General features: G+C 54.1%; 2 protein-coding genes and 1 long non-coding RNA gene across 3 annotated transcripts in view; 1 reads left to right on the top strand and 2 right to left on the bottom strand.

Annotated features, from left to right (window-relative positions):
• Positions 1-816: 816 nt before the first annotated feature.
• On the bottom strand, positions 817-2,394 carry ARTN (artemin). Its single transcript, XM_053899164.1, has 3 exons — positions 2,310-2,394; positions 1,814-1,975; positions 817-1,742 (listed from the first exon to the last, which is right to left on the bottom strand). The coding sequence occupies exons 1-3, from the start codon at positions 2,392-2,394 to the stop codon at positions 1,261-1,263; spliced, it is 729 nt and encodes a 242-aa protein (XP_053755139.1). The 3' UTR covers positions 817-1,260.
• Positions 2,395-4,302: 1,908 nt separating this feature from the next.
• Positions 4,303-17,842, top strand: LOC109254795 (uncharacterized). The gene is made up of 3 exons (XR_002074978.2): positions 4,303-4,796; positions 12,026-12,865; positions 14,998-17,842. It is a non-coding gene; the product is annotated as an uncharacterized LOC109254795 (long non-coding RNA).
• Positions 7,651-22,460, bottom strand: part of ST3GAL3 (ST3 beta-galactoside alpha-2,3-sialyltransferase 3) — a 199,828-nt gene continuing 185,018 nt past the window's right edge. The window contains 3 exon segments of the mRNA XM_019428981.2: positions 7,651-7,864; positions 13,891-14,037; positions 14,234-14,380. Of these exon segments, the coding sequence (XP_019284526.2) occupies positions 7,775-7,864; positions 13,891-14,037; positions 14,234-14,380 (384 nt within the window). The 3' untranslated portion in view covers positions 7,651-7,774.

Raw genomic sequence — 22,460 nt, forward strand, 5'->3', positions numbered from 1 at the left:
TTTTTCATACTATTTGCCAAATTGAACTTAAAAAATAATTATTTAAGTAATTATTTATTGTCTGTCTCTCCCGATTTTAAGCTTAAGGGCAGGGATCATGTCCCTTTCACTTCTGCATTGCTGGTGTCTACCTAGTGTCTGACATATAATAGGTAATAAATATTTGTTGAATAAATGAATATCCTTGTTTATCACTCAAAATGCAGGTCCCTCTGGGGAGGGGGGAACCTCAGTTCTTTCCTGCCCTCTTATCCCTTGATGCACTCTGCTTCATTCTCCCAAACCAGCCTCCCGCTGCACCTTCTTCCCCACCTTCAGCCTTCTCAGATGCTCTTTTGCCCTAGGTGGCTTCATGGAATGTGGGTAGTGAGCTCCCCATGCTGGATTGTCTACAAGCAGAGGCAGTGTATGCACCCGTTAGGGTGCCCTGGAGGGTAGGACAGATTAGTGACAGTGGGGTGGGGCAATGTGTGGTTTTCTGTGTCATTACACATTGTGAGGCCCCCAGGATGCCTGATGTCACAGGGATAGAGTTTTCTCCACCGGTAACTACAGGTCCCAAGTGCTGGGGACTGTGCAGGGGGGTGTGAGCTGCCCTTTCGGGACTGGTGAACACACCTTTGCCACCCACCCTGCCTGTGTTCTATGCCCCGTGTCCCAGAGCTGCTGGGTGGGGGGGCCAGCAATGGGAGATCACAGGCCTGTGATTGCTGAGTCAGCCTGAAGTGAGTGGGATGGCCAGCGCATGATCTCCATCCAGCTGCTTTTACCCATCCAGCCCCACTGCCCAGGAAAGGATGTGACAAACCACAGAAGTAAATAAATAACTTAGGAATAATAAATAGGGGTCCAGCAACCATGAAAGAGTACAGGCCCATGTCAGCAATGTGTCTCCTCCAATTCCATTCGCCCCAGGGCCTGGGCTGAGTCTGGGACTTCAGAGCTGCTGAGTTCTCCAGAGGAGGAGTCCTGGGTCCGTGGCCTAGTCAGTGCCAGAGTCTGTGAGAAGTGGGTCCTAAGGTCTCCACAGCTGAGGTTGTCTGGTGCCTGCGGGGCTGGGACTTGCAGGGCGAGGACCCTGGGGCCGCAGGTCAGTCGTCCTTCCATCTCTCCAGGGCTGATAGCCATCACTCACCTGGCTGAGGCCTCCATCTCTGGCCCAGAGCCCCCCCCCCGCCGGCCAGCGGGCTCCTGCGAGAAGGCCCCAGGTTCGAGGATCCGCGGGTAAGGGTACAGTCCGCAAACCCCTGGAGCGAGGTCTCAGCCCAGGCAGCCGCAGGCAGTGGCGGAAAGGCGGTCCACGGTCCTCCAGGTGCTGTTGACGTCCATGAAGGAGACCGCCTCGTAGCGCGTGGGTCGGCAGCACGGCTGGCTGACGGGGCGCGAGCCGGGGGGCGGCCGCAGGGCCCCGGCGCCCAGCAGGCTGGCCAGGCTGAGGTCGTGCGGGGAGCGCGCGCGGCGGCAGGAGCCGCTGCAGAAGCGGAAACGCACCAGCTCGTCGGAGCTGTGGCCCAGGCCGAGCGCGCGCACCGGCACCAGCTGCGACCGCAGGCGGCAGCCCCGCGCTCCCGCGGTCCGCGCGCGACTCCCCCAGCTCGCGCGGCCGCCCCGGCTCCCGGCCCGCGCCGCGCGGCCCCCGCGGGGAGGCGCGGGCGAGGGCGCAGGTGGCTGGGGCGCGGGCCGGGGCGGCTGGGGCGGCGGCCGCCGAGCTCTTCCGCCGCACGTGCGAGGCTGGCGGCCCCCTGCAATGAGATGGAGTCACTCGCTGGGTCCCGGGCCGGCCCCGCCCCGCCCCCCTCGCCTTCTCACCTACCCGGCAGGTGGCCGGTGGGGGCCGCCGGGGCCGGGGCGGGGCCGAGGCGCGGGGCGGGGCTGCGGGGCCCGGGGCCCAGGGAGGCCTCGGCGACGCTGCTCAGCAGGGCCAGAGCGGCCAGGGTTGGCCACAGGGCAGACTGCACAGAGAGAAAAGTGGAGCCTCAGGGAGGAAGAGGGCACCGAGGTCAGCTTGGGGTGTAGGGAGTTCGGGAAGGGGCTGGCTGGGGCAGCAGGGATCAGAGGCAGGATGGGCTCTTAGTTGGGTGGGGGGAGCTATGGAAGGGTTTAGATAGGAGGACAATGGGTCCGCGGCTTCAGGGAGCCCAGGGGAGAGGTCAGCTGAGACACTGACTTTCCTACTTACTCCTAGTCCCTCCTTGACCATTTCCCTTTCCGCTTCTGTCACCCGCCTGCCGAGGCCAAGCCATGCGTTCTCTCCCCAATCAGACCACCTTTCCTCAATACCCAGTGGCATCACTGGGAGAACCACTCACCTGCCGCCCAAGCTGGGGCCAGTGGGACAGCACAGAAGGGCCTCCACATCTGGGCTCCATCTCTGTCAATACCAGGAGCTCCCATCAGCTGTAGTTGACCTGTTCACACACAGACACACACACACACACACACACACACACACACACACACACACGCGCCCCCTTCTCTTGAGGCAGCTCGGAACATTGAGAGCAGGCCACTGCTCCACTTCAGTGTCTTCAGGCCAGGAACAAGGGGCTTGGAAAGGCGGACCCAACCCAGGAGGAGAAGTAACTACATCAAGAACCTAACTATGTGTTGATGCTTTGCACCTGTTCCTTCTTTCAGTTCTCACAACTGCATGAGGTAGATGGCAGAATCCTCATGTTCCACCTGAGCAAATAAGGCTCAGAGAAGCTCAGTGACTGTCTAATGTCACAAGGCCTCTTTCCTCAGGACCTTCCTGCCCTGTGCTACAGAGATGGAGCTTCCAGGAGCAGCTGGAGAAGGAACTAGGGAGCTTTTTCTCCATGTCACAGGGCAGGAAACTATGGCCTAGAGAAGAATTAGGGTGCTTGCTATTGACCTAGCTGATGTTAGCGAGACCCCGGCCTCAGCCTGTGTTGCCCACCCAGCACTGCAGCACCTTGCTCCTCTAAGATTTCAGTCTGCACCCCGAGCTGCCAGAGTTCTGTCTTCTCGCCACAGATGTCCCTCAAGAGCTAGTCCATGATGGTGGCTGATGGGTCCTCTAACATAGGGCCTGGGCATGGCTCCCTATGGCCACCAGGGGGCAGCATTGCCAAACCTGTTGACTCAAAGGGTGGATGGGCTTTTCCCTTTGCTCAAATACTCAGGCTTGAGCTATTCCCAGGAGGACCAGCCAGGCCTCCACTTCAACCTCGTCTCTGAGAGCTGGTCCAGGTTTGTCCCCCTTCCAGCTTCCTGTAGGTCTGGAAACCTGGCCCTGCTTTTATAAGTTTCCCCCCATGAACCATCCTTCCTGAGCCCATCCAGCCTTTCTGAGCCCCACCAACCTTTGGTGAACCCACATTGGCTGGCATTCCCATACACCCCTCTGGGGCCCTGGAGTCCTCACTAGCTGGTCTGCCCTTGGGTCCCAGCTGTCACCTTCCACCCCCACCCCATAGCCCACAGAACGTCTGCATACCTGTGGGCCAGATCTCCCCAGGCCTCACTGGTGTGGTCCTCCAGGGCTAGGTGTGCTCTGCTAACTGAATCGAGCCTTGATGGGCCAAGCTAGTAACTGTTTTCAATGATGGAGGGAAACCTGGGCCAGGCAGCCTTAGTGGCCCCCTGCACTAGGGGGAGCTCAGGAGCAGGTCTCTTGAGGGCAGGGCAGGGCAGGTCCAGTCTCCCTTCTGCAGCCTGGGGCCACTTGGTGGTCCTCCAGTCCTTGCCCCGCTTCTGCCAGCCAGATACTCACCACAGGGGTCCTGCTCCGTGTTCTTCTAGGCACCTTTCCTGGGACCAGTGCTGGGCTTTTCCCCGCAGCTTAAAAGGCTCATGCCCAAGGCTGTGCACCTGGCAGCGCCTCTTTTAGCCAAAAGCGTGGCCTTGGCAGCCAGTCTGTGCCCTGTAGCGGCAGCAGGAGCCTCACATTACAGCGGGCTAGCGCAGTCCGACCAGCAACCGGGGGACCGAGGGGGCTGGGAGGGGCTGAGGGCTGTGCCTCCGGCCCAGGGGAGGGAGAGAGAATGTGAGAAAGGAGTGGAGGGGAACCATCCTGCCCACTCCCCCTAGCCCCAGGGCTGGGCCAACAGGTCAGCTTACCGAGGTGCAGGGCTCCGGGTCCGGGACGCAGTGAAGGCTGGGGCCTGAGGGACCTGCTGCTGGCCGAGCCCCTGAGCCGTGTCTGGGGGCCGGGCCCAACTCCATCCCTCAGCAGCCTCATGCCCGCCGCCATCCGGTGTCAAATTCCAGCCCCGGCGTCACCGGATCCTGGGGTGGGGCCCAGAGCGCCCCCGCCCAACTCCACCTTTCAGGGCTCACCTGGCCACTCCACCTGCTGGGATCGAGTCCCCCCGCCCCCCCCCCCAACTACCCTAGGTCCCCAGAGCTTGGGGGGAGGAGACGCTGGGAGGGGACCCTGGGACTCAGAGCTAAGAACCCAGGCGGTGGAGAGGCGCGGGAACTGGGCGTTCAGAGTTTGTAGACACGCGAAGTAGGGAGTCGGGAGGCTGGGCTGAGGGCGGGGAGGGAGGGGACAGGCCGGTCCCTGCCTTAGCCGAGGGCCCTGCAGTCAGTGCGGTCTCTGGGGTCCCGGCTGGCCGGCCCGCAGTGGCTGCTCCTTGCTGTCTGGCCCACCGCTAACTTCTCCCAGCGGACCCATGGAACTCGTCATGTTGGTGAGGCGCTGCGCTGGGGCCCTGGGGGCCTGACCCTGCTCCAGCCGCCCTGCCGCAGGGCCCCCACTGCCCGGGGCTTGGAGTGGAGACAGATCCGAGAACACCGCTGCTCACCCGGGCGCCACAGGGGCAGTGCTGGTAGGCGCGGGTGCCCGTGCTGGAGAAGGGAGGGTCACAGAGGAGAAACATGCGCGGAGGCTTTGAGGTAGCAGCTGGAGGGTAGTATTTCAGGTGCCTAATTACGGCAATTTGGCAGGTGGGGTGGAGGTTGAGTGAGTAACATGGATAGAGGTAAGGAAAGGCCAGATCCTGTGTGTCATACTAGAGTCTGGCCTTTATCCAGGTGGCACTGGGGACCACTGAAGGGTTTCAGGCAGGAGGATGGTGTGACCAGACAAGCATTTCAGAGACTGGCCGCAGTGGGGTGGATGGTCTGGGGATATGTAAGGAGGCTGCTGGGGAGAGAGGAGCCTGAGGCAGAGTGTGGGGCTAGCGGAGGGCTGCAAGCCTCTTTCGCGAGCACACCTTCTTGAAAACTCAATTGATCCCTGATTGGATGGGGTGAAGAGGTAGGACAAAGGTATGCCTTTGGCCTGGGTGACGAGGTGGAGGCGATGCATGCTGGCAGCTGGGGCTTCCCGGAGGAGGGGCATGTGGAGGACAGGAGCTCACGAGTTCAGTGTCCGACGTGTGGAGTTGGAAGGACCTGTGAATTACCCTAGCGGCGATGTTCAGGAAGTAGCTGAATCTGTAGCCTGCAGCAACGTGGAGAGAGCTGGGGTGGAGATGGCAATTTGGAAATTGTTGACCAACTGACAATTGGAAGCCATGGGTGGGGATGAAAGTGCTCAGGGGACGTGTGTGGACCAGCTGTACCTTGACTATGCATCAGAACCACCTGTGGACCTTTTAAAACCACCCACATCTGGGCTCCACCCCAGACCTGAATCAGAATCTTGGGGTGGGCATGTGCCGTTTTCCCAATTGGTGCAGGTTATTTTGGCATATGGCCGGGGCTGAGAACCACAGCTTTTGTGAGAGCAGTTTCTGTGCAGAAGCCAGACCACAGAAAACTGGTGGTGGCTGTCCGCAGGCTTGACAGGACCCTGGTAGGACAGGGGCCACGCAGTGAGTAGATCCTCTCTTTGCTGCCTCTTGCAACCTGGGGCTTTATCAGCCGTGGCTGCCTCTTGTAGGCATGCAGCCTATGCCCTGTACAACTCCAGGGGGCGACATTCCCGTAGAACATGATGTGCTTTGGAGTTGTGCCCAGTTGCCAGCAAAATCCCAAGGGAGTTCCGGGTGTGCCTGTCTCTCAGGGTCTTGCTTTCCCCTCAGCTGAGGAGGCTTCTGCCTGAGGACAAACCACGGCAGTAAGGGGGCAGGTGGGAAGGTGGTGGTCCTTGGGATGGCAAGGACTCTTGGATTGGGATGGCAGGTGAGAGGTGAGGGGACCAGCCAGCCTGTCATAGTGGCAGCTCTGGCAGGAAGCTCACTCCATGGCTTCAGATGCAGGTGTATGTTTGTCCCATTCTCAGGCTTGCCTGGGGATGCTGGAAAGGGAGGGATCAGACTCTAGCGCTCTAAGGGGGTGGGGGTGGGGATAGCCTTTCTAATGTTCACCTGAGGGTGCCCAGAGGGGGCTGTGCCTTCCTGTTCTGTGTGGGGAGAGGGGACCCTTTATGCTCTGGATTGGGGTGGGACATACTCTCCCCAGGGCTCAGCCTGGGGTGCCAGGAGCAGGTAAGGTCTTTGAGCCTGTGTCAGAGGCTCAGTATAGATCTTTCCTGTACTTGTAGGAATCTCTGTCCCTGCTTGCAGAACTGGGGTTCTGGGGACTCAGAGGTGCTATCGTAAGGCTGTGGACTTCAGTGGCTCCTTTAGGAGGACTAGGGTAGACTCTGGGGCATGCCCTTATACCTTTGGTCTGCTTCTCTTAAAGCAAACAGGGTGTAGGACTTTGTGGGATGGGAGAGGCTTCAGGAGGCCCCTAGGTAGCTACCCGCGTCCAGCAGTTGACATGAGAAGGGAAAGAGACCCAGGAATCTGCGTGGGCTAGAGAGATGGCCCTTGAGTTTAACATAATTGCTGAGGCCCCAGGTTCCTGCCTCTTCCAGGAAAGCCAGAGAAAGCAAGAGGAGGCCAGATTCGGGGAAGAGCTTTATTGCTTCCAGGATGGCTGCCACAGCCTGGGTAAGGTCCTTGAGCCTCACTTCCCTCTGGTCCAAGCTAAAGGCAGAACCCAAGGACCTGACAGTCTCATTGCTGAAGTCCAGAACAGCTGCCAGGTTGGTCAGTCCAGGCTGGGGCACTGTCCTATGGATCAGCTGCAGCTGGGGAGGGGGGCGCTATTCCCATCAGGTTGGGCCAGGCCCCATCTCCCAGGCTCTGTAGTTCTTTCTGCTTAACCCAGGGGCTGTCTTGTTGGCTTAAATGATGGCTCCAGGGTTTCCCTGTGGGGTAGTTAGGGGCTGGTGAATGGGAATACCCCATCTTCTCCTCAAGAAAGGCCAAACAGTGTCATGAGCTGGAGAGGGCTGGCATGAGACCTTGCCCACCTCCCCTGTAGTCCCGAGCAGGGTCCAGGCTAGTCATGGCACCCCTACTCTACAGGGAGCCCACTGGTACCACGACCCGATAGGCCCCCTAGTGGGCCTCTTTCTGTATGGCAAGTGGACCAAAGTTGACCTCTCCAACCTTATTTAAAAATAAATTATCCCTACCCTCCCCCCAACCCCAATTCACAAAATGATAATACACCAAACACTGATTGGAGAAATGATTCCAGCAGCAGCCCTGCTGCCTGACGTCCACCTCCTGCATGCTGGGCCTGCTGGGCACGGCTGGTGGCCTCCTGGCCCTCTAACTTCAAGGACCCAGGCTGAGAATGAGGCCAAGTGCTGGTCTCTGAGGCTGGCCTCTGGGCAGACAGCTCTGGCTGCCCTGCCAAGGCCTCGCCACCCCTGGGGCCACTTGGCACTGTCCTTCTCGGGGTCTAAAGACTCCTGTGCCTTTCAGGCAGAGCCAGACCAAGGCCAATGAAGTGGGCAGGTGGTGGTGGCTGCTGCTTGCTCTTGGCGGTGCCAGGACCTCCGTGGCCATGTGCTGGGCCCGCCTCAGATGCCGCTGGTTAGGTCGGTGATGACACGTGCTTTCACCAGCTTCCGCAGAAACTCTTTCTCTCGCTGGATATTGTGCGTCCAGGACTGGAAGGAAAGACACGGAGATGTGATGAGTTGAGCTCAGTGCCCTCTTCTGACCACCACCCTCCCATGCTCCAGAAGGGCCACGGTTCATCCTCCCTCCTTCCCCACACTGGGAGAACTATGCCTCTTCTCCTCTTCCAAGTCTTAGATGTAGGCCTTCCAACCTTGTTCCCCACAGACTTCAGCACCTCCTTGTCTGGCCGTATGTCCAGGGCACCTAGGTCCTAGGCACCCTGAGGATAGGCAATGTGAGTCACTTAGGTCTGGCCCAGGCCTGGCGGGTGGGCCCTGCTGGAAAGAGAACCGCGTGGGGTGGCTTAGTCATCCTCTGGCCTGATGCAATCCAGTCTCCAGGCCTGGGGGCAGCTGATGAAATCCTGCCTCTCAGATCAGAGGAGCCAGGGGGCCCGAGACCAAGAGGCTCACCTTTCTGTTAATGTGGAAATTATAGGGAAGATGCTGCCTTCTGGGGCTTTCCTGGGGGAAGACTGCACCCAGGCTGAGGCTCTTTCCTGTCCCCAGTACTCCCACCAGGAGGCTCTGATGGCTAAGTCTCTGATGAAAAAGGGCTAACTGATTGACTCAGTGAGCGTGGACAGCCTCTTCACAGTTTGTACCCACCTGAATGCTCTGCAGGGTTGGTCAGCACCAAGCCTCACAGCGATGTTAACAAGCACTGTTTACTGGTGCTAAGGATGCGGGGCTCTGTCCTGTCCTTATTCTCATTCAGTCAACTTTGTACAACTGGCCAGACCCTTTCAATCTAAAACGCAGGCAAAATTCCCTATATTCTCTGAGTGTTCCCTTCTACTTTTTTTTTTTAATTAAAAAAAATGTTCATTTTTGAGAGAGACAGAGTGAGAGAGCATGAGTGGGGGAGGGGCAGAGAGAGAGGGAGACAGAATCTGAAGCAGCTTCCAGGCTCTGAGCTGTCAGCACAGAGCCCAACACGGGGCTCAAACTTGTGAACCGTGAGATCATGACCTGGACCGAAGTCAGACACTCAACCAACTGAGCCACTCAGGCGCCCCTCCCCTTCAACTTCTTATGCTAACCACAAACCCAGCTGCCCCTAAGGACAGTGTACCCCAGATGCATTTCAAGTGGGGACTGTTCTCCTCTCCCCCAATCCACACTCCATGACACCTGGAGGTCTACAGGGTCTTCTTCTCTCTATTGGTCCATCTACACAACTGTTCCTCCAAACTCCCTAAAACCTCTGGCTCCCTTGAGGCTTCTGTCATTATATTCTGCTGTCTGTGAACTGCCCCCTCCCTGTTGCAGGGTGATTTGCCCTCATTCCTTGAAAAGTCCATCTTCTGGCACACTCTCTCTTTGAGGGGAGGGACTGTTTGGCACAGAGTAGGTGCTCAATAAATATGTACTGAATGAAATTAGATTTTGTGGGTAAGCTTAGGAGTGCCTAGATGACGCAGTTGGTTAAGCATCTGCGTGACCAACTCTGGATCTCAGCTCGCGTCATGATCTCACAGTTTGTGAGTTCGAGCCCCACATCGGGCTCTGCGTTGATAGCACAGAGTCTGCTTGGGATTCTGTCTCTCCTTCTCTCTGCCCCTTCCCTGCTTGTGCTCTCTTTTTCAGAATAAATAAACTAAAACAATTAAAAAAGAAAGAAAGAAAGAAAGAAAGAAAGAAAGAAAGAAAGAAAGAAAGAAAGAAAGAAAGAAAGAGGAAGGAAGGAAGAGAGAAGAAAGAAAGAAAGAAAGAAAGAAAGAAAGAAAGAAAGAAAGAAAGAAAGAAAGAAAGAAAATGGATGCTTAGAGGAATGGTAGGGCCAGGATCTGAACAAATGTAGAAACTTACACTGCTCTCTGCTTATGTATCCCCTCCATCACCCCCAGCAAGAAGCAATCGATCTGATGGGTTAGTTTTAAGAACACCCACTGGGAATCACCAATGTTTGAAAGCTCAGTGGAAGACTGGACATTTTTTTCCTTAAGTTTATTATTTTTTTAGTACTCTCTACCCCCATTGTGGGGCCCACACTCACGAACCCGAAACCAAGGGTCGCATGCTCTTCTGACTGAGCCAGCCGGGTGCCCCAAGCCTAGACATTTTTTATGACGTTAAGGGATTATTCATTTTTTTAAAGGTGTGATAGCGGTATTGCGATACTTTTCATAAAGCTCTTCTCTTTTAGAGAAAGTTACTGAAATATTCAAGGCTGAAACAATACAATATCAGAGGCTTGTTTCCAAATAATCAGCGAGGAGGGGTGCATGAGGGGATAAACGGATGAAACACTGGCTATGTGCTTATAATTGAGGGATGTGGGTGACAGGTACTTGACAATTCGTTATTCTCTGTATTTATGAACACGTTTGACAGTGTCCATAATGAAAGAGCAAACAAAAAGGTGCCCTGGGGTGTAGCTCTCTTGAACCAGGAAATTCCTCCTCATTCTGCCTTCTATACAGACAGCATAGGAGCTTACCAGAACTATCTGCACTGTGTTGTCTAGAGTGTCTACGGGCTGGGGCAGAATTCTGGTGGTCCTGGGTCCCCAGCCTCAGCAGAACCCCGAATTCTGGAGGCAGCTGTCTTTCCGACAGCCCTTTTTGTCTTCATCTCTGGCTCCCTGTCCTTCAGCCAATCATTAAACGCCAGTGCTGCCCCAACTGCCCACACTTCTACCCTGTCGGCTCCCTGGGCGATTCCATCCATGCTGGCCTTGTATCTGAACAGGCAGCTGTGACCACAACTCACAAAAGGATGTTTCCAGACCGGGTCTCTCTGCTGGGTGGCACGGACCTCTGTGAGCCTGTGTAAGCCTCGGGCAAGCTGCTGCTCTGTCCCTCTCCTCCTCCTCATCCACGCTCCCCGGGAGCACGTCCTATGCACCATGCCTGCCTCTCTGTCCTCTCTGCACCGCCTCTACTCACCGCTCAGCTAGCAGTCTAGCTCCTGATCACCGGCCTTGGAAGCTGCTCTCCCCACCGTCCATGGGGCCCCCTCACTGGTGCAGCCACTGGCTATTTCCCAGTACTCATCTTGCTGGACTTCTCGACAGCGCCCGACGTGGCAGACGGTCCATAAACGCTGCTCCCTTGGTATCCGTGACCCTGCACCTTCCTATCGCTTCTGTCCTTTCACTTTTCTCCCCTCTGAACTCCTTTGACGCCCCTTGCACATCCCCCAACATGCAATCCTTGCTCCACTGGCCTCCGCAGCCCGTGCACTCCCGCTGGGCCTGGAGAATGGGCCCATGGGCCGAGTGGAGGGGAAGCAGTGGTGGGGCCAGGGTGCTGCCTGGTTCACTTGCCTACTGGAGACACTAAAGGTGACGGCAGGGACCCTGAACCCAGGCACCAGCATTTCCAGTGCATCCTCGTCTAGGACGTTGGGAGGTAACAGTGAGAAGCAGGGGTGAAACATTAATATTGGTAATACCGGTGGACCTTTATGTGTGCTTGCTATGTGGCAGGCCTTTTTTTTTTTTTTTTTTAAGCATCATCACATCTCATCTTCCCCCAAGGCAGTAGGTGCTGTCATTACCCTTTTTATTGGTAAGGAAAGGAAAGCACAGAGCCAGGCTCTGAACCCAGGCCATTTGATGTCATGGCTTGACCTCCTCAGCGCCCTGCATGAAGGGGGTGCGGCAGATACCAGGAGCCTCAAGCCAGCCTGTTTCACAGGGCTGGGCGGGGGCGGTTGGGCCTGAAAATGGAGATCTGGCGCACCGAAGAAAGGGAACAGTCTCCACCAGAGGGCTTTTCAGGGAAGGTGCTGTCCCTTCTACCTTCTTCCCGTACCGAGGCAAGCCCGGGCCCTGCGGATTTAGAATTCTGTTTCTTTCTCTGTCTTCTCACTGACACTGAAAAGTTCCTGGTCAGGGGTGTTCATCTCTTGCCTAGACTGCTGTGACAGCCTCCCAGCTAGTTCTGTCTCCACCTAGTGCCCCTCATTTTTTTTTTCCTTTACTTATTCAAATTCAAGTGAGTTAACATATAGTGTAGTATTGATTGGTTTCAGGAACAGAACAGTGATCGTCACTTACATATAACACCCAATGCTCATCCCAACAAATGCCCTCCTTAGTGTCCATCACCCATTTAGCCATACCCCCCACCCACCTCCCCCAAAGCAACCCTCAGTTTGTTCTCTGTACTGAAGTCTGTGCCCCTGTATTTCATGCTGCAGGCGCAGTGGCCTACTATGCACTAATCTACAGCCTAAAATCCTTCCATGGCTCCTTCTGGCCTTCAGAGTAGAGTCCAAGCTCCTCACCATGGCACAGAAAGTCCTGAGTGACCTGGCTACTGCCCGTGTCTACAGCCTTTCACCCTCTGCCTGAAACGCCGACACAAAATTTACACAAAGGGAGTATGTAAGAGACCACAGATACGAGGAAAGAGAAGCCAGGAGACAGGTAAAAGCTGTGCCAGTGGTTCAGAATGGGTGCTGGCAGGGGACAAGAAAAGCAAGAAGATACATGAAGAGAGACAGATGGAAAGACCAACAGGCTCCTGGCAATCAGGAGGCAGGCTTGGAGCCAGTCACTGCTGAAGGTGATGGGGTCAGATAGACAGTTCTGGAGCTGTGCTGGACCTGAAATGGGCCCCCTATTCCTGAACCCTATTCCAGGCAACAGGAGGCCCAGCCGTAAGGCAGTTTCTGGTTTCCCAAGTCTCTCTTACATTCTTGCAATAACTTCCCATTACTTGAGGTGGCCCGAGTGAACCCCAAGCATGAAACAATACAGATGGCAACTGAAGCCACAGATGGGGGTGTCAATCTCCCACAGAACGTGTACGGCAAGAGAAGACTGTCCAGGATGGAGCCCTAGCGAATGCTGACTCTGAAATCAAGGACGCTGAGAAAAAGAATGAGAGAGACTGGTGAACGAAATCAGAAGAACGCCAGAAATTACTGACTCCGAAGCCCGAGCAGGAGAAGTTTCAAAGAGGAAGGAGTAGTCAACATAAAGCATGTTTCTGAGAGGTCAGGAAACATGTGTCCACTGGATTTGGCAGCCTTGAGGTGAGTCACTGGTGACCTTAGTGGGAGTCATGGCAGGTGGAGGAGGAAGCCAGGCTGGGAGGGAGTGAGGAGTGCAGCGGGCACGAGCCAGCAGGAGCTGACAGAGTCCCTGCCGCAGCCTCCGTTTTCCCCGCAGGACAAGAGGGTGGGGGAGCTTTCAGGGAGGACAGGGCTCTGGGCTGGAGAAGGGCGCACCAATAAGCGGTGAGCAGAAGGACGGCTGGCTGAGATGGGAACCCCTACACTTACAGAATCTGCACAGATGGGAGGCGTCTTCCAACCCCCCCTCCACCCCTCATTCCCTTGTGGGATCAGAGAAGCTGCTCGAAGTGCTGGCCCAAGATGTGCAGGTTCCAGGCTGGCATCAGTGGAAGGCTGGTGGTGGAGGTGGAGGGAGTTGTAAGAGGGGCTTACGTGGGTCCTGGGTGTGGAGGCAGAGATGCCATCAGAAGAGGCTGACTGATAGCCCAGGAGACCTGGAATGCTTCTGGAACATTAAGGCACCTGAATACAGGGATCACTTGGGAAGCAATGCTGGGCGATAGAGAGCTTCAGTGCTTTCCTCCGTGGGGGGAGGGGGGACGGGGAGGGGCAGAAGAGGTACAGGGACTGAGAGGCAATGTCTGTGGGTGGTTTGAGGGGGCACAAAAGTCCTTGGGGGGAAGGTAGGACTTGCAGTAGAGAAGACGGTCCTGAGCTGGTGCCAGGATGAGCATGAGGGTTGGGAATAGCAAGGATGAGGCAGGTGCAGGACCAGGGCAGGGAGAGGGTCAGGGAGGGAAAGTTTGGGGAGAAGGGTGGGGAAAGGAGTCCTGGGTTCAGGGGCACAGAGGACGCTCGGTGGTCAGAGACCTGAATACAGGGATGGACCTTCAGGGATCCAACTTAGCTAAGGGCAGGGCAGAGCGTTCTTGCGAGCTCTTGGCAGCCAGACCAGCTGCTGGCTCACCCCTTTCTGTTCTTTTGTGCTGGGACACCCCTCCATCAGCCCTGCCCAAGGGACTGCCCCCCAGCCAGCCCGGCACCTCTTTGATGGCCGCCATGCGCACGGTCTCATAGTAGTGCAGGGGTGCATTGGGTGTGCTCATGTCGTAGCCAAAGCCTGCAACCGCCACCTCATCACAGCCGTGTAGTGCCATGGTCACTGCCACACTGCCAAGGGTCGGGATGTTCTGGAGGGGAGGGAGGAAGCGTAGAATTCAGCTGGAGGACCGAGTCAGGCTGAGACCCTTAGCGACACTCATCAGAGCTGAGTTCCATTTCTGAGGAACAAGCCCTCTGCCCCTCACCCTGCCACCCCGTCCTCCCCTCCCACAGCATCTCTGACCCAGCTCCCCTCTGCCCTCTCCCGGGGTCCCACTCTCTCACCCCGCGGCCCATGAGGCCGTTGTTGAAGGGCAGTCCGATGAGGGTGAAGGCGGCCTCCTGGATGAAATACGGGTTGAGGATGCGAATCTCAGGGGGCTCCTTGGGCACTCGAGTGGCCACAGATTTCCAGAAGCCATCCGACGCACTCTGTAGACACAGCGTAAGTGGGCATGAGCTGGGCACACAGCTTGCGATGGGGCCGCGTGCGTGTGTGGCCAGACCCCAAGTGTGTACAGGCAAATGAGAAACAAGGTGGGGCCTGTGTGGAATAAACACCGTGGTAGAGGGATGACCTGGTGTGTGTGTGTGTGTGTGTGTGTGGCGGGGGGACACGGGATGTATGACAGTCACAAGAGGAGGTGGTGGGGAACAGAGAGCACATGGTGGGGCCACGGTGTATGATGGTGGACACAGAGTGAACTGCAGGGCAGGGGCACACGGCGTGGGGCACTGGGGTGTGCTGTTCCCGTTCGAGGGGATTCTTGGATCAGCACGAAGACCCAGTGGGCCAGTTGTCCCCTGCCCTTCGCAACTAGCTGAGGGGCCCACGAGGACCCTGCCCTCTCTCTCCTATCTGCTCTGCTGGGCTCTCCTCCTTTCCCTTCTGGTGTCTCCTTGCTTTCAGTCAACTGTTCTAAAGTGAACCTGAAAAATAAGGACAGAACGTGAGCTAGTAAGGCACAGAGGAACATAGTATGCCACTGATTAGTGGCGGATGACGTTAGGCAAGTCACAAGCTCTCTGAACTTCAGTTTCTTTAACAGCAAAGTGGAGATCTCAGGGAGTGCAGTCCCATATGGGAAAGGCATCAGCTCTGAAACGCGACATCCCAGCATCCATTCCAAGGCCACACCTTCGTCTCCTGACTCTCTCCCTTCTTCCAGTTCCCAGCCCTACATTTCTGTTCAGTACACGACCCCTTCCTGGTCTAGTCCCTGAAGTAGATCACGCCAGCTCTCTTGTGAGCTCCCTCAGTCCCCTGCCCCCTTGCTCTTCGATTGCCCCAGCCTAGGGAAACCCTGAACTTGGGCTCAGTCCATTCACCCACCTTTTCCACCCTTACAACTGGGCTTCAGTACTGCAGGAGAGAGTCACAGTAATCCTGCAGACTGGAGGCATTACCAAGCCATGGACTCTAACCTACTATTTCAGGGTGTTTGTTATTCGCCTAGAAAACCTAAAACAATCAACTAAACTTAGAAGGCACAGAATAATTTAGTAATGGGATCTGTACTCCAACAGAAAACAGTCACCAGATACAATACAAAGGAGATCCCATCTGCAATCCTAACAAAATCATCAAAACTGAGTAATAAACTTAACTATAATTAAAAAAACAACAACACTACAATCCTTTATCGAGAGATATAAAAAGAGGACTTGAAAAAAAATTGGAGATAAACCATGTTTTTAGATTGGAAGGCTGAATATTAACACAATGGCACACCCTCCCTGATAAATGAAGGCCTAACAGAAGTCTAAGAAAAATCCCAACAGGGCTTTTGAAATTTACCAAAAGGATTCTAAAAACCCACCCAAAATATTCAACAGGTAAAATAGCCCCCAAATTTAAAAATTAGATATTAACAGGGGTGCCTAGGTGGCTCAGTTGGTTGAGCATCCAACTCTTGACTTTAGCTCAGGTCATGATCCCCGGGTTGTGGGATCGAGCCCCCTGTCGGGCTCTGCACTGAGCCTGGAGCCTGCTTGAGATTCTCTCCCTACGCCCCCTCCCCTGCTCATTCTCTCTAAATAAACAAATAAATAAATAAGATATTAAGAATATATTATGAAATTGCAATTATTAAGATATGGGATACGTGTATAAGAATCTGTGTGTGACACAAAGATCCGTGAAACAAGACAGCCCAGAAGTAGAGCAATATATATATTTGTTACCCTCTAAAGTATGTGTATGCGTGTGTATGTGTCTCTGTGTATGTATCCTGGTGCTTTGTGGTGGAATGCACACCTACGTAGAATTCTCCGGTATTGCTATAGGAGTAAAATTGGTAGAGCCTTTCTAAAAGACGATGTGAGGGGCACCTGGGTGGCTCAGTGGGTTAGGTAGCTGACCCCTAATTTCAGCTCAGGTCATGATCTCACAGCGAGATCTCACGTTGGACACTGTGCTGACAGTGCGGAGCCTGCTTGGGATTCTCTCTCTCCCTCTTTCTCTGCCCCTCCCCTGCTTATATGCACGCTCTTGCTCTCTCTCAAAATAAAAAATAAAAGGCAATCGGACAATATGTATCAAAAGCCTCAAAGTTGTTTTTATATCCGCTGACTGCAATATTTCTCTTCTAAAAGTAGTCAGAATGGTGAAGACCTTTGGAAAAAGGTGTTTATTACAGTGTTATTCATAAAGGTGAAAAAAAAATCCAGAGGCTTACAACAGAGGTTCGATTAAATGATACATCTGTATAACTCAGTGTTATAGACATCAAAAGTATGTTTTCTAAGAATTGTGTCACTAAGATGCACTGTAACTTATTTAACCAATCTGCTGTTGCTGGACACGGACCTGGTTTCTTCTGGTTTCTCCAGATCTGCTCTGCCTTCTGTGTTCTCTCTTCTACTATCCACCCATCTTCCAAACCAGAACACCAGGAATCCACATTAAATTCTTCGTATCTTCAGCCCATCCTGGCTTACTTGGTCATCTGCTTCTTTCAATTCTATCTTCTTAGAATCCCACAGACCCAAGGTCAGGGGCGACAGTACCCGGTAGGAAAGGGAAGTGTGGACATGGCCCAGATCTCACGCAGACCTGGGGAGGAACCGCTCCTGGGAGGGCCAGGTGTGGACTGAAAGGAATGGCAGGTGCCAGCCTGTGCCAGGCCCCTGTCCCCTCTGCGGAGCCTGGCAGGCTCCAAGAGTTCTCCCCCCGGGGTTTCTGCCCGTGCCTGTCCCCCACACGTGAAGAGCAGAGGGCACAGGGGCTGCTTGGGAGAGCCAGGAACAGGCACAGCCTGGGGTGTGCGAGACTCCAGGCTAGTTTCCACAGACATTACTTGATTTGTATCTCCTCCATTCTCCCCCACTTCACAGCTACAGATCCCAAGACAAAGTAGCATGCTCAAGGTCACACAAGTGGCTGGGCCAATACTCAAACCCGAGTGTCATAAAACCAAGACGGGCATACTTTCTCCACGCTAGTTATCACCATCACTACCATTCCCACCTCAGGAAGTCTGGGGCCTGGAGCTGAGGAAAAATGAGACCTCCCCTCTGCCTCCAGCAGCTCTGGGGTGAATAGGGGTCACCTGGTTGGTGCCCCACATCCCATTTCACGGAGGGCACTGGGGCCCAGAGAGGCGAGGAAATGGTCTGGCTGGATCCAACTTCAGAATCTGGCTCTCTCCATGACACCCTCTCTGAAACGTCTGAAGCCCCATATGTGACCACTATGCAAAACTGGCAAATGAGCTTATCACCTCAAACCCTCTGTGAAAATCTGATAAAAGCTTCAGCGGGGAGGAGGAGCAGCTGACCTGGCCACTTAGGTTTGAGGGTACTGAATGTGTCACATTTACTGGGACAAGGCAAAAAGTCTCTCTCTCTCTCTCTCTCTCTCTCTCTCTCACACACACACACACACACACACACACACACACACACACACACACGCCTCTCTTTTTGACTCCCTGCTCCCATGCAGCACAGGCCCAGCTCCTGATCTTGGCCTCTGCTCCCTGCCTCAGGGGAAAAATGTAGGTCCCCCAGGGACAGGAGGCCTGCGCTTGGTCTCAAGTCCCAGGGAGCCCTGCGTGAGAGCCCTGGGAACTGGCATACGGAACAAGTCAGTGGCTCTGTTTTATTTTTCCCCATCTGTCACTGTCCTGAGGCAGAGTCTCCTTAGGAATTTCAGGGAAAGGAGGAACAATAAGACTAAGATATGATTTGGGTATTTCGGTGTTTCCCCAGCCATAAAATATCAAGTACCAGCCTGTCTCCTAAAATAGAAGCTATGGCTTCTCTTCTCAGAAAAACATATACAGGCACATACACATTACATTTTGCAACCCTTGCAGAGGTTCACAGAATCCCCGAACTCAAGGGATCTGCTGACTTCTGATTAAGAATCTCTGGTATCGTGGGGCACCTGGGTGGCTCAGTCGGTTGAGCGACCGACTTCGGCTCAGGTCATGATCGCACAGCTCATGAGTTCGAGCCCCGCGTGGGGCTCTGTGCTGAAAGCTCAGAGCCTGGAGCCAGCTTTGGATTCTGTGTCTCCCTCTCTCTCTCTGCCCCTCACCCACTCACATTCTGTCTCTGTCTCTCTCAAAAATAAATAAACTTAAAAAAAAAAAAAGAATCTCTGGTATCAGGATGGGTTAAATAGGTGATGGGGATTAAGGAGGGCACTTGTGATGAGCACCAGGTGCTGTATGTAAGTGATAAATCACTAAATTCTACTCCCGAAACTAAATTTACACTGTATGCTAACTGGAATTTTATCTATCTATCTATCTATCTATCTACCTATCTGTCTGTCTGTTTTGCTTTTAGACAATAATACAGGTATTTCTGAGGTCAGTTATGATCATTTGTTCCTTATTTTTTAAAAATTTTATGTAAATCCAAGTTAGTTAACATACCACTTACATGTAACACCCAGTGTTCATCCCGACAAGCGTCCTCCTTAATGCCCATCACCCATCTAGCCCATCCCTCCTCCCACCTCCCCTCCAGCAACCCTCAGTTTGTTCTCTGTATTTAAGAGTCTCTTATGGTTTGCCTCCCTCTCTGTTTTCATCTTATTTCTCCTTCTCTTCCCCAGTTTTGTTTCTTAAATTCCACATGAGTGAAATCATATGATATTTAGCTTTCTGACTGACTTATTTCCCTTAGCATAATACATTCTACTTCCATCCACATTGTTGCAAATGGCAAGATTTCATTCTTTCTGAGTAATGTTCCATCGCATACATATACCACATCTTTATCCATTCATCTGTCGATGGACATTTGGGTCCTTCCCATACTTTGGCTATTGTTGATAGCGCTGCTATAAACATTGGGATGTGTGTGCCCCTTCGAATCAGCATTTTTTATCCTTTGGACAACTAACTGGAATTTAAATAAAAACTTGGAAAGGAAAAAAAAATCTCGGGTTATCAGGTGAGAAGGGATGAGAACCCCATACCCACCAACGTCAACGGGGCAGGTGGAAGCAGAGGCACCTGGGGGAGACCAAGAGGAGCCATGAGACAGACAGGGATGCGAGTGAAAGAGCAGGAGCCTTGGAGTCTGGAAAACCAGGGTTCGCATCCTGATTCGACACGTGTGTGACCTGGGGGCAGTCACATCATCTCTTCAAGCCTCAACTTCCTCGGGCCTAACAGGGATGACGGGACCCACTTCCCAGACTGTTGCGAGGATTGTACGAGGTGCTATGCACTTTGCAAAAGCATCTGGCACCATGTTTGGCACATAGCGCGAGCTTAGTAAGTCTCGTCTATTATGTTTGTGAGCCAGTGTCACAGAAGTGGAGAGGCAAGGAGAGGGTGTGGTCGGAAACGCCGGATGCCACGCAGGCCAGTACACAGACACACACGCGTTCACACGGGGAAGCCTGCTTTTCCCTCCGGTTCCCTGCAGGAGGGCAGTGGGCGACGGAGCCTTCCCGCGCTGGGTGACCCTGCCAAGCCCGGCCCCACAACGCAGCCCTGTTCCAGAAGGCTTGCCCAAATTTGGCCCCAGGCCTCTCACAGCTCATTTCCCTGCCCCACAGGACACAACACAGAGGCCTATAAAGCCAGCCCATGACGCTGGCCCCAGAATGGTCAAACCTCTCCTCAAGGCCAGCTGTGGACTGCATTCCTTGTCGAGTCCCTCCCCCTCCAGGAATGTCCCTGCCTCAGTCAAGCCTGGACCCAGCTCATGGGTGTGCAGCCGCCAGTCTCCCGCTGATGCAACAGCCAGGAGCAATGGGGAAAGCTTCTGGGAAGAAGGTGCCTCCCTGGACAGGTCTCCTTCCGCAGCCCCTTCCTCCCTCTCCCTCAGGAGATGAGAGATCTGGGAGTAGAGAGGCTGACCTTGGGCTGGTGTCCCGCGGCCCAGGGCAGGGTGGGCGCACTCACTAGGGCTCCCAGCTGCTATTGCCTTGGGACAGGCTACCCCTTCTCCCTGGGGTCACCCCAACAGCTACCAGGTCTGCCCACCTCCACCTTCAGTTCCTTCCCTTCCCTGCACAGGTCTGACCTGCACACTCTCAGGAGGACTAGAATGTTCAGTGGCTTTCCACTGCCCACGGAGACAGCCTGTCAGGATAATTCAGCGCGTGGGTCTGGTTTTTGCTTTTGTTTTCCTAAACCAACAGGAATCTGTAACTCAGTGGAAAAGACAGGGTAGTATACAAAGACCTCAATACATGGTAGGATGATTATAATGTGAGCAAGAGCCAAAAAAGAGGCTTAGAATACCTGCCGTGCTTATTTAGAATACAGAGGAGACATACCCCAAAAATGTTCACACACGTGGCATATAAAATGGGAGGGAGGGCAAGGTGACACAGGAACAGAACTAGAAGCAAAATGAAGAGCTCGAAAAGAAGCTATTTACAGATGCAGATACTTCAAAGCTAATGATTGCAAATCACAAAGATCACAAATACTTGGGTGCCTGCTAGACATAAACCATGTTCTTTTTGTACAGACATATTCTATAGTATTCCAGACGACCAACCCTCAAAATGCAGATTACAATCATACAAAAAGAGACCTTCAAGAGCATGTGGTCCAGTCCCCTGCTGAAGAAACCCAGGCCCAAGAGGCTTGTTTTCTTATCCAATCTATGTCCCCCGAGGATCCACTACCACTGTTCTTCCCCAGCAACCCAAACCTAGTGATCCATCTCCCGTGACCTTGCCCTCTCCCTCCTGCCCGGGGACTAAGCAACTACCAAGTCTGCAGCTTCTGCGCTGGTTCACCGTGCGACCATACGCTTCCCACCTTCAAGCTTCAGCCCATCCTGCTTGCGGCCTGAGCTGCCCCAATTATTCTGCAGGTCTGTTTTTGAACCCTGACACCTTAACTGCTCACTCTGTGTCCCTGGCCTATGTTTTTGTCCTATCTAAGTCTTATTATCCTCGTCTATAGAGTAGGGGAAATAAGAATAGTTTCTGCTTCATGGCGTTTTGGGGCTATGGCAATGAAGTCACGCGTGTCATATGTCTGGTGACAAGTCAGCTCTTTGGCTTCTGCTATTGTTTAGTCCACAGGATGAAGTCTGAGCTCCCTGACGTGACCTTTATACCAAAGACCCGTCACAAGACCCTTCACCGTCTGTCCTCTGCCTACTCAGCCTCGTCTGCAGCCCTTGCCCCCCACATACATGCAGGCCAGCCCCATCGCTTGTGGGGCCAGGGACAAAATTTCAAATGGAAGTCCAGATACCACATGTCTGAATCTTGGATTCTAAATATTTGAGAGTTATAAATCAAGGTACCAAGCTGTTAAATAAAAATATATTCTCTTCTCCCTTGAAAAACCACCTGGGGACCCAGGTTTGAATTTAGAATCCGGCCTCCTGCAGATCTGTGCCGGGCCGTGGTGCTGTGAGGAGAGACAGCCCTAGCCCGGCTCCCTTCTCTCTCCACTCCCGTCCCCACCCCACGCCACGAGAAGCGTTGTGCACACGTGAGCAGACTCCCCAGCCCGCACCTCCACCTCCCTGCAAACAGCCCTCCTTGGGCTTAGGGGTCTGCACAGAGAGGTGGATTCTGTCTTTAGGAGGAAGGAAGTGGACTGACCGCTGCGAGTGCAAGAAATTCTGAGGTCTCTAGCAGCTGGTAATGGTCTAGCGCCTGGGGATGCGCCTGCGGGGGGCAGCTCCCTCTTGGCCTGCTTACTCCTCTTCACTCCATGGCAGGGGTGTGGTAGGAGGAGAACCAGGTGCCCTCCCGCCCCGGTACAGGGGCACTGCACTCACGTCGCACACCAGTTATACTGAATTATTTTTAATTCACCAACTGTGTACCACACTCACTACCAGTGCTCTTCTCTGTGCCCCAAACTTCATCTACGATCTCCAAGAGGCTGAGACGGGCAGCTGGTTAGGGTCCAAGGCAAATTTACTTAAGTGTCCTGGAGGCTGAGAAATGGGGTGGCTGGACCTTCCCGCCCAAGTGGCACTTGCCCTGTGCCCAGGCCCCGTGCTCTCCCTGACACACTCACTCCTGGGCCCTTGCCTGGCTGAATCTCGCTTCTCAGAAGGGGACCGT

The sequence above is a fragment of the Panthera pardus genome, unplaced genomic scaffold (genome assembly GCF_024362965.1).
Source record: "Panthera pardus isolate Hobbes unplaced genomic scaffold, ASM2436296v1 HiC_scaffold_11, whole genome shotgun sequence".
NCBI lineage: Eukaryota > Metazoa > Chordata > Mammalia > Carnivora > Felidae > Panthera > Panthera pardus.